We start from the raw sequence: 12,159 nt of genomic DNA, 5'->3' as shown, positions 1-12,159 counted from the left end.
TTCATGTGGCCATAATCGTATAATCACTGGTCCTCTGCCAACCTCCTCCCTCAATGTTAATTTGTGTGCTGCTGCTCTATGACGGTGCTACCTATCGCACACGTCTTTAACAGATATTAAACACCACAGCTACTTAGCTTGTTGCTGCTCCAATCAGGGGCTCCCCGACAGTCCCGTTTCGCCACCTGGGGCTTTGTCAAGGGAAAAGCTCCCTGCAGCGCCAAACTGTGGTAAGTATCAGGCAAGCCAGTGAAGCCGCCAAGGAAATGTGCGATAGGTAGCACCGTCATAGAGCAGCAGCACACAAATTAACATTGAGGGAGGAGGTTGGTAGAGGACCAGTGATTATACGATTATGGCCACATGAATATCATTTTATTGATTAAAAAGGTGGCACTGGTCTGAGGTCCTCTCCTCCTCTGTTTCTCATTGATTGTTTCACAATTGTTATTTAACACTCGCTGCTTTCAAGTTGCTACTTTTGTACCCCACATTTTCCCACCTATTTGCAGGCTCAATGTGGCTTACATTATATTGTAAAAGATATAGTTATGAACAGAGTAAGAGGTTTGTTCTAAATTAACATATTACTATGTAAGAATTAAGGAAGATATGTCTGTGGAATAATTTACATAACACATAATGAAAAAGAAAAAAATATGATGATATCTTAAAGTATTAAGATATTTCGATCAGAAAATTCACAATTATTTACAAATGATTCAAATTTGGGCTGCCAAGGCCAACTAATTCTTGAATTTTTTCATAAGAGGCCATCCTAACTCTCCTCATTGGCAGGAAGGAAGCAGAATGTTCTGTGGTTCATTCTGGTTGGCTACAGTTTTCTTTCTGAGCCAATCAGAGATGAACAAAAAAGAACTCAAAGACAGCATACTGGCCTCATGGTCCTGATCAAGATGTGTATACTAACCTGTGCCTTCCTTTGTAAAGAAGTTGAGCCACTAAGAATGAACCAGTGGTGAACTCTGTTATAACTTTCAGCTTTATATATATATTTTTTTTCTAATTTTATTTTATTTATTTTTTTCATTTTTCTTTTCCTTCTGATTTGTACTGCATGAAAAAGGTGTGACAGTATTGGAAACTGAAATTCTCTGTTTATTCACAGAAGAGGTACAGCGCTGGCAGTGGCATTGCAAGCTGCTCCCTGCTGCCCCAACAATGTGTTTCAACCTTGTTCAGGAGGAACCACTTCTAAAATATGCAAGATCAAGTCATTATTGCTGTCTATCCAGTATTTGTTGTCTTTTTACTGAGACTCCCAGTAAGGGTGTCAATTAGTATCAAATGGGTGGCTTTACGACATGTTTTGAGCTCTGATTGATTTTAGCAAACTTTGTATAGAGTCTTCCATTATGCATGACGGCTATATCTTGAGTATGAACCAACACCATTCATCCCTCTCAGACCCCGATACATATCTGTCTTTTTATTATGTAAACAAAACTGTTTAACCTTCCCTTGCTTTTAAAAAAAATTACAAACGAGTTTTTTGTAATAAAAGGAGGATATTGCTATCTTCACTGTTCCTCTGCTGCTCAGAACACATTCGGTAAGTGTAGAGAAGGTAAGATAAATGCTTCCTCTCCGCGGGCCCCCCAGTCAAATCCACAAAACAACTCTCCATCATCTGAGGCCTTCGTCTCCTGGCATAAGGAAGCGGAGCAAACGATGGCTTCCTAAAACACTTTCACTTCTCCCAGTGATGGTCTGCTTTGCTTGCATCCATTCAGTGATGGCCAATCAGATATGCCATTTTGTAGGCAACTGCGGAGATGAGAGCCGCTCCTCTCCCACTGCCCTCTTCTGACTGAATGAAGGTGATGTCACAGCCTGGCGTCAGCATTCTCACCATGGCATGGAACTTATCTTTGAAGCTGTTGAAAGAAACCAAAAAAGGAGGGTATGAGTCTCCATGCTGTTTCATTAATGAAAATCTTCTGTAAACATGGAGGATATGAGTGGGGTGGGAATTTAGGCAAGCTAATGAAGGGTAAGATGGTGTGTGGTCTGTGGTGGGACAAATTTAAATCTTTGGGGTTGTGACGTGTGCCTGTGGGGACACTTCTTTTTCTCTCCCCCCCCCCCCCCCCCATGCAGCATATCTTTTCTCTCTCCCCTCACCCAGGCATACTACTATTACTACTAATCATTTCTATAGCATTACTAGACGTACACAGTGCTGTACACATTATATGCAAGTACTTTCTCTGTCCCTAGAGGACTCAAAATCTAAGCTTTTGTACCTGGGGCAATGAAGGGTTAAGTGACTTGCCCAAGATCACAAGGAGCTACAGTGGGAATCAAACCCAGGTCACCAGGATCACAGCACACTGCACTAGCCAGTAGGCTACGCCTCCATTCCTGGCTACTCCACCTCCCCACCCCACCCTACCATCCCATCCAGAATCTTCTATCTCTTTCTCTCTCCACCTGCCATGCAACATCTCTCCTCTTTCCTCCCCCATCCATCATTATTCCTCTGTCTCTATCTCTACCCCTCCCCCAGCCACCCAGGATCTCTTCTCTGTCTCTCTCTCCCTATACACCAATTCCCCTCTGTCTCTTCCCCCACCATCCAGCACTGCCCTCTCTTTCTCAACTCACTGTACAATCACCCCTCAGCCTTCTTCCCTCACCATCCAGCATTGCTCATTTTCTCTCCCCCCCCCCCCCCCCCCCCCCCCCCCCCCCCCCCCCCCCCCCCCCCACTATCCAGCTTTGCCCCTCTGTCTCTTCCCTCCCCCAAATATTAGCTTTACCCTTTGGTCTCTCCTCCTCCCCCCTCCATTGTCCTTTCTCTTTCTTTCCTCCCATTTCCTGCCTTGAATATTAACACCTCTCTCTCTCATTCTATCTCTTCCTCCCCCCCCCCCCCCCGGCCCCAAATAAGAAAAACAAACTGGGAGCTTCCCCTTCCTGCCACCTGTCTGTCTGACCTGCTGTCTTTCCAATTCAGTGGTTGTCAATAAAGAGAAACTATGCGCAGGGTCACAGAACTCTGCACGCTGCTGACAGCTCTGCCAGTCTTGCCCCCTATGATGCAACTTCCTGTTTGGCTGGCAGCTAAGTGTGTCTTGAAGTGCGTGTAACTTGTAGTAATATATAAATTACATGCCTATCTCGGCGTCTCATGACCTGCCCATATTCCACTCATGTTTACGCCCCCTTGCACTTATGCACTAAGCAATTTTGGTGTGTATTTTACAGAACCGAGCCTAGCACTTATGTGCATAAATGCCAATTACTGACATCATTTACATGCGTGAGTCTATTCTATAAATTGCTAGATTTAGGTGCACCTTACAGAATTGCCCTTTAAGCATCTGTCTTTAAAATAAGTTTTATTTTTCTTTAAATTGTGTGTCAAGAGACCTATGCTACAGGTAATGACAGTCATTTTGACAATGAAGCCAGCATGGGCAGAAGCAACTGGGGATCACTCCTGCCCTGAGCTTACCAATAGACTACCAACGACTGTAAGGTAGTCCTGGTGGATCCTACGGGTGGGGTCCAGGAGGTTGGAACTTCCTGTTCAGGGGCTCTGGGAAAGAGGCCACTCTTGTTTGGGGGGTGAAAGGAGAAGGGAGAAAGGGAAGGGAAAAGTGGGCCGTAGCGCTGATTGGGGTGGCCAGTTTTGGTTTTCAGCCGAAACTGAGCAACAAAATTCAGTTGCAGATTAAGTTTTGGCTGAAACAAAAAAAAAGTGGTTTTGATCACCCTCTAGTTGTGCTGAAACCAAGCTGTATCAAACTGCCAGAGGAAATTCACACAGAAGTGTGAAACACAGCCATTTGACATGCAATACTGAAAGTCTTTGATCTCTCAATTCTGGTTTTGATTTACAATGTTCTCTCAAATGTGGACCTACAGAGACTGAAACCATTGAAAGGTTACTAGTGAAATTTGCTCAGGTAAAATCCAACAGCACTGAAAGGTTGTTGACCTAACAGAGACCTTTCTTTACTTCTGCTGGGTCACTGAAAGTTGTCTAAATATTGATAATATACTTTGGGCCAAGAGAACTCTGGGATCCCAGTGGTGTGTGGAAATGGGAACTATAATCCCCATCAACCAAAGAGAAGACATAAGTGCAAGAGGTCAAACACCTGCCCGAGTACCCAAACAATCACCCCTGCCACATCCAAGTTGTGCCTAGATTATCCTTTGAAACCATAGGCCTGATGAATGTCAGATCAGCTACTGAAAAATGACTAATGATGTGGAGTGGAGGAGTGGTCTAGTGGTTAGGGTGGTGGACTCTGGTCCTGAGGAACTGAGTTTGATTCCCACTTCAGGCACAGCTCCTTGTGACTGTGGGCAAGTCACTTAACCCTCCATTGCCCCAGGTACAAATAAGTACCTGTATATGTAAGCCGCATTGAGCCTGCCATGAGTGGGAAAGCTTGGGGTACAAATGTAACTAAAATAAAAATCTGTGAACAGCACCTATATTTCTTACAAATAACTGAATCAAGGAGGGAATTAACACTGTCTAAACTATGTCCAACAAGTTTCAATATTCAAAACCAATCAAGACCAGGAAGAGGGGGTCAAAGTCCTGACTCAGGACACAATCAAATTGTTCAGAATCACCCTCCCACCCCCCATCTAACTAAATCATCCTTATTAATCCAACTAGAAGAAAAAAATCTTTGGCATGCTGGCCACTGATCATTGGGGATGAATATGTTTAGCATGCATTTGCATACTAGTTGCGTTCAGAGCCCTGGAGCGCGTTGTTTCACACGCTCAAGGGCTCTGATCATGGGGCGGTAGCAAACACCGGCACTAGTATAGCACTAACAGCCTCTAGCGCCAGCATTTGCTTCTGATCATCCCCTTGTAAGTGACCTCTTGAAGCAGTTGGCTCCGTCCAGGGTTTAGAAGGAAATCGGACAAGAAATATCTGACTGTTGAGAAAAATGGCTAGCAGGAAAAGGAAATGATGGTGCCTCTTTATAAGTCTCTGGTAAAACTCCATTTAGAGTATGTGTTCAAATCTGCAAGCTGCACATTCAAAAAGATATAAACAAGATGGAGTCTTCCAGAGAGCAGTTTCTACAATGGTCAGTGGTCTTCAACATAAAGCATTTGGAGACAGACTTAAAATCTCAATATGTAAACTTTGGAAGGAAGGTGGGAGCTAAGACAGAAATATTTTAAATACCTCTGTGGCATAAATACACAGAAGGCAAGTCTCTTTCAACTGAAAGAAAGCTCTGGAATGGACATAGGATTGGACATAGGATGAAGATGAAAGGGAATAGACTCGAGAGTAATGAAAGAAAATATTTCTTTATGAAAGGATGGTGAAGATGGTGAAGATTGTATCTGAATTCAAGAAAGCACAGAACAAGCACATAGGATCTGTACAAGAAAGGAAAGGATAATAGATGGTATGAATGGGCAGACCCAACAGACCATATAGGGCCCAATATTCAAAGTAATTTAACTGGGCAGGAAAGGCTACTTCCCTGTTAAATCACACTCAGTGGGCTGGCCACTGATATTCAGTGGCAATTAACCAGGCAGTTTTAAAACGTTTAAAGGAAAAGGAAATACATTATAAAACATTTAAGTGCCTTGACAGAAAAATCTGATTAATTTATTTGAATGGGTGGCCAGAGAGTTGGATCGAGGGAGAGCGCTAGATGTGATGTACTTAGATTTTAGCAAAGCCTTTGACACGGTTCCATTTAGATTATATGGAGGGTCATAATCGAACGGGGTGCCCAAGTTTTCCTGAGGGCGTCCTCGAAGGACGTCCCCGCAAAGGGGCGGGGAAACCCGTATTATCGAAACAAGATGGGCGGCCATCTTTCATTTCGATAATACGGTCGGGGACGCCCAAATCTCAACATTTAGGTCGACTTTAGAGATGGTCGACATACATGTTGAGATGGTCGACCTTAGAGATGGTCGTCCCCGGTTTTCGACAATAATGGAAACCAAGGGCGCCCATCTCAAAAATGACCAAATCCAACTCATTTGGTTGTGGGAGGAGCCAGCATTCGTAGTGCACTGGTCCCCCTGACATGCCAGGACACTAACCGGGCACCCTAGGGGGCACTGTAGTGGACTAACTGATGCACTAACTGAACGGAAAAAGACCTTCCCTTACCAATCCCTTAGCAATTTGGAAAGAAACGGGCATGCATTAAGGAAATCGCATGCAAATGAGCTGCTTGCTGTTAGCTCATTTGCACACGATCTCCTTCCTAAGGAGGAGAAGCTAGTGCAGAGCAGCCAAGCATTATGCGTGGCTGCTCTGCACATGCCAAAGACGGCTTCATACATGCAGACAAGCTGTGTGTATAATAGCTGTCTACAACCTTAAATAAATTGCCATCTACAACCTTTAAAAAACACAAGTCCAGGTGAAAACATCCAAGTGCTCGTCAGGGACGTCTCTGGGTGAAGGACGTCCAAGTGTTAGGTGTTAGATGCCTTCACTATTCCTCTGTCCCTGCGATGGGCAGTTGACCGAGGATGTCCAAAATGTGAATGTTTCTGTGAGAAGGACATCCATGCCTTTGCAATGCCTCTGACACCCCCTTTATTTATTTATTTGGATTTTGGATCACAAGTAGCAGCAGTGGGATTTGAACTGGCCACTTCGGGATTGCAAGACCAGTGCTCTAACCACTAGGCTACTCCTCCACTCCACTCCCTTGAAATTTGGCCGTCCCTGTGGGGGGGGGGGGCAGTTCAGGACGTCCGAAATGTTTGAAAGAAGGACGTCCATGCCTTCTCTATGCCTTCGCTGACTCACGCACACCTCCCCCCCCAGGGACTTGCATACATGGACCTGAGTATGATATTTCAGGCTGGCAAAAAAAGTTTTTAAAGTTTTATTTTCAGGGTGGGAGGAGGTTAGTCACCACTGGGGGAGTCAGGGGAGGTCATCCCCGATTCCCTCCGGTGGTCATCTGGTCAGTTCGGACACCTTTTTGAGTCTTGGTCGTAAGAAAAAATGGACCAAGTAAAGTCGGCCAACTGCTTGTCAGGGACACCCTTCTTTTTTCCATTATCACTCAAGGACGCCCATCTGTTAGGCATGCCCCAGTCCCGCCTTCGCTATGCCTCCGACACGCCCCCGGGAACTTTGGTCATCCCCGCGACGGGAAGCAGTTGAGGAAGCCCAAAATCGGCTTTCGATTATGCCGATTTGGTGACCCTGAGAAGACGCCCATCTCCCGATTTGTGTCAAAACATGGGCACCCTTCTCTTTCGAAAATAAGCCTGATGGGCCCTAAAGTGACTGACTGTTAACATGTGCATGTAAGGTCTAGATAAATGAATTAAAATAATCAAAACTTAAAGCAAATGCCCAAATATATAATGCTTGGTAGCAATAATGTAACAGTGATGGAATAGTCACATGGCAGGCAGGCAGTAGACTTATTTTCCACTGACCATCATTAAGGGACCTGTTTACTAAGGTGCACTACGGTTTCCAGCACGCACTAATGCTAGAGACACCAATATATTCCTATGAGTGTCTCTAGCATTAGCGTGTGCTAATTTTAAGTATGTGCTAAAAACGCTAGCGTGCCTACAGTGCAGCTTAGTAAACAGGGCCCTAACTTTGTATAAGCTTGGCGGCTAATGGTGTGCTGTTTGCTACTGTATTTTGGTGGTGTATTGTTTGCCTGCCTAATAAAATCACACTCATCTGTATACAAACACATAGCCGGGAGACAAAGAGGGGCATAATCGAACGGCGCCGGCCATCTATATGGCCGGCCATCTTCGGGGCCGGCTCCACAAAGGGACGGAGCCAACCATATTATCAAAAAAGATGGCCGGCCATCTTTTCTTTCGATAATACGGTTGGGGCCGGCTAAATCTCAACATTTAGGTCAAATGTTGAGATCGCCGGGTTTAGAGATGGCCGGCTTCGGTTTTCGGCCATAATGGAAAATCCTTCTGATTTTCTTGCAGTGACTGAGTGATTCTTCCTGCCACTCAGGCACGGTCTAATGAAGGATCTTCCCTGTGATTACTATCAATAATACAGGCTGACAGAAATGATCCTTTCCCCAGTGGAAGCTCATGACAGAAATCATTCACTTCAAGAGTTAAAGGACTGAAATGCAGGCATATAACTTCACCATTGCAGTGCTTTCTCCAGTTGGACACCTAAATGCTGAGAAATACTTCTCATAGCACTAATCTTTCCCTTCCCAGATGTTCTTTACTGGATTCAGGGGTCCGTGGCATATTACCTGGGGTGTAACTTGTATACGGATCCATCCACTCCCACCGTGATCTGCATCACCTCCAGGTTACGACACTCCTGCATTCGGTTGATCACACCAGCCAGACCTGAGGAACACATCTGCGCTGCCCGTGTGGATACACTCTCACATGCCATACACACAATGTCACAGTCTGTGGGGGAAGGGTGCAGCCCAAGCATTTTCAGAATATTATACGTCTGCTTGCGATCTCCAGAGTCACTGGAATGTATACACATTAAAAGAAAGAGTTTAATTTATCAGAAAATATTCCTCTCCAATACAGTAAATATTTTTCTCCAATAATCTTCAGTGGATCTAAATCTTCCTTACTGTGAGGGAGGTTCCACATCCAATTCCAGTATTTTGAATGGAAATAAATGGTAGTACAAAACTGTACTAACTCCCTTTTCTCAAAAACAGAGGAGGAGGAAGATCTTTCAAAGTTTTGCCCAAGTTCAAACGTGGTTCTGGCTCTGCACTAGCTTGCGGCAAAAGTGAAAACAGCACAATGGTGACCCCTAGTGGCCATACTCGAGTTGCATGTTTCTGTACTGGTCCATGAACCTTAGACCAAGGACTGTCACTGCAATGAGTGAATGTTCCTAGGTAACTGCAAATGAAGACTCAATGTGCCATTGCCTCTGTAGAGGCCAGGTCCAGCTGAGCTAGAAACCAAAAGGGTAGGAGGAATACTGCTACATCAGAAAAAGAGAACAGGGCAACTTTTAAACTCTTATGCTGCAGCAAACATTTACCCATCCATCTATAAATACATATTTATTAGACCTGGCAGTTTACTTCTACCACTTTCCAGTTCTTTCTGCTGAACTGGAACAAGGGCTGGGATCTGGCAAAATAATCCTTCAATCACACCTACCCAGGGATTTGTCCTCAGTGATGGTTCTGGGCCGGAAGCTATGCATTACGGTTCCTTCTGGAACCCTACAATCATGGCACCTGAATCTGGCCATTAGGTGTCACCCTTGTATAATGACTGTAGCTCCCTCAAACCCTCTTCCCAGTGGAATCTCTAGATAGAAATATTTGAGAGGGCAAGCTAGGTATGGGCAGGCAAGCCAAAGTGACATTTTTGTACATCATGCCCACCACCAAATCACATACCCCCAACCCCACCCCATGGCACACATTTACTAGTAATATAAGACGCAGGGCCCTCTATACATAAAAAAATATCTCCCCCCACCCCCCACCCCTCATTCTAGTCACTTTCAGCTACCTAGTAAAACCACTGTTATAATGGATAGCAGCATTCAACAACGTCTGGATTCTCTACAAGATTAGTCAGAATCTCAATATAAACCCTGAATCTTCAGTTCTGTATCACAAACTGTGCATTAGTTTAGCTTAGTGTATTTGATACACTGCTGTATACCAAAGAACAGATCTGGGCAAGTTTACAATAACAAACATTATATGTTAGAAAGGAACTACAATTTTTCATAGGAAAGCATAACTCTCGCACAACAGAGGATAAGAAATCTAACAGATGCATACAATACCGCATCTCTTATTGCAAGATTAATACAATGTCATCTCCTATTTTAGGACCAAAAACACATCCCCTGCTCCAGCCAGACTCAAGCAGGGCAGCAACAGTGAACTATCAAATCGGGCAGGGATATGGATCTCCCAGGTCCGATCTGATAGCTGAAATTGGGATGGCAAGCCATTTTTGGGGGTGGCACTTGCCAACTCATAGCGATACCTATACCTTCCCCCCTCACCCCCGCCACCCCCCAAGAGAACTGTGAATGCTACATCTGCGACATCCAAAACCCTGGCAAGACCCATGGAACAGAAGACCAGTATCAAATTTGGGCCTTTCTGCTCTCTAAGCTGACCCCTTCCCTATATTTTTAGGACACCTTGGTTGCACGACTGAGTGATGCTGAGGAATTACAGTTTTGGATACCTTTCTATTTGGGAGACAAAGCGGCTTTCGAAGGAACCTCTGGTCTTGAGCTTCTCTGACGTCTCGCCATTGAAGAGCAGGTTCTCATTCACGAGCTTCAGCAGCACGAGGCGTACCAGCTCCCCCATATACTTCCCGCTGATAATCTTCTCATAGCTGGGTGGGAGGGAGGAATATAGAGGAGGAACTGGTCAAAACAAAGTAAACAGTGGGTCCTTCCCCTCAAAACCCAGTGCTTCTAAGTCTCCATGTCACCTGCACAGGCTGGGGCAATTCTGCTTTTACCTCGAGTAAATCTGTGGACTTGAAATCTCCTAAGTAACCCAGGATTCAATATCTGCAGATGCAATGAGGGTAAACCCAGGGCTCATTCAGGCTGGCTTGACAAAACAGAACCAGTTTGTGATTCCATATATAAGGAAAGCCATTAAAAAGCTATATGGCAGTTAAATGGCTGCAGAATCTTTTACTGGACTGAGGTGAAAACTGTATACAGAGATAGGTTTGTCTTAATCTGGTTTCTTGGGTCAATAATTTAAAAATAAAAAAGAAATGGAGGAAGATGAATTGGTTAGTTATTGTCATCTATGTTCACTGTATTTAAGATGATTTCTGTTTGTTCTTTAAGTAGGTGGTGATAATGTCTTTTACTATTGGTTTTCTTCTGCTCCATCTGTCACATGCTTGGATAGGACAAACAAATACAGAAAGGAAGTGACCATAATGAAAACAGAAGAGAGAAGGAAAAAAGATCAAAGAGAAATGTGGAAAAGAATAAAGGCAGACAGCATGCAATGGAAACTGAGCCCTACATCGGTCTAGTCTATTCCCAGCAAAAAGAAGCTTTTAAAAACATGACATGCCAGTGGTCTGTCCAGTCATCAGCCAAAATTTCAGGCATTAAAAACAGATCATTTGAGAAAAAAAAAAGTCTACTGGAAAAAAAACAAATTTTCATCTCTGCACAGAAGATTTATAAATCCTATCTCACTGCAAGGGTGTGAGCTGTGCCTGCTCCCAGAATATGATCTGATGCATACTCAGTAAGCAGCATGTAACTCCTTTGAAGAGGGAACTGAAATATATTTTCCTTGGCTTTTGTATTTTACTATAGGTTGGCTGTTCTCAAATAAAGCTTTTTTTTCTCCATGGGGCTGGCTATGACCTATGCAGTCTAACGGAAAAATAAAAAAGGTGGGAAAAAAAGGTCAGGCTATCCAAAGGATGGAATCAAATGTTTTTTATAAAAAAACAAAGTTTATTAATCCTTAAACGAATGAATGATATAATAATAACACATTAAAATTGACAATTTTAATGTGTTTGATTCCATCCTTTGGATAGCCTGACCTTTTTTTCCCACCTTTTTTATTTTTCCTATGCAGTCTAACTTCATATACAAAACTATTATTGGAAATTTCCACCCATTTCCAGTTTTCTAACACCCACCCAGAGCACACAAATACCATGCAAAATAATTAGACCCTCAAACCCGACTTCTGCCCTTTGGAGGTGTTGCAGAGGCAGTGCTCACAGTGCCTAAGTTGGGGAGAGGGTCTCTATCACTCAATGGTGACATCTAGTGGACAAATTCTGGTACATGCAGTAGACATTGGAGGGCGCTGTGTTCAGTGGCCCCTTGCCAAAGGCCATTAGTGCGATAACTGGGTAGGGTAGTGGGCTATAAAATAGAGGAACAGCCCCCCACCCCCACACAACCCTTGTGTAATTACAAATGAAGACTTATGATGTCTTTGTTCAAGGTCATAATTCAAAATGAGATGGAAGCTGCTAGGCCAAAAAAAGAAAAGGAAAGTAGAGGATAAAGGTCTGGCAGGCATCAGAACAGGAAATGGAGCTTAAGCTGTAAGAGGAAAAAGTATCAGGCTTTATTGTCATTCCAAATACTTAGAGAAAAACAGAACTGTAAGACTATCAGGCTTATTTTCGAAAGAGAAG

General features: G+C 43.9%; 1 protein-coding gene across 3 annotated transcripts in view; it reads right to left on the bottom strand.

Annotated features, from left to right (window-relative positions):
* Positions 1-1,098: 1,098 nt before the first annotated feature.
* GCK (glucokinase) overlaps positions 1,099-12,159 on the bottom strand; it is an 86,176-nt gene continuing 75,115 nt past the window's right edge. For all 3 annotated transcript variants that reach the window (XM_030201760.1, XM_030201762.1, XM_030201761.1), the window contains exons 8-10: positions 10,201-10,356; positions 8,253-8,486; positions 1,099-1,898 (exon numbers count right to left, since the gene is read on the bottom strand). In XM_030201760.1, the coding sequence (XP_030057620.1) occupies positions 1,751-1,898; positions 8,253-8,486; positions 10,201-10,356 (538 nt within the window). In that variant the 3' untranslated portion in view covers positions 1,099-1,750. The remainder of the gene's footprint in view (positions 1,899-8,252; positions 8,487-10,200; positions 10,357-12,159) is intronic.

This window comes from Microcaecilia unicolor, chromosome 4 (genome assembly GCF_901765095.1).
Source record: "Microcaecilia unicolor chromosome 4, aMicUni1.1, whole genome shotgun sequence".
Taxonomy (NCBI): Eukaryota; Metazoa; Chordata; class Amphibia; order Gymnophiona; family Siphonopidae; genus Microcaecilia; species Microcaecilia unicolor.
This window is presented reverse-complemented; position numbering and strand designations above follow the sequence as displayed.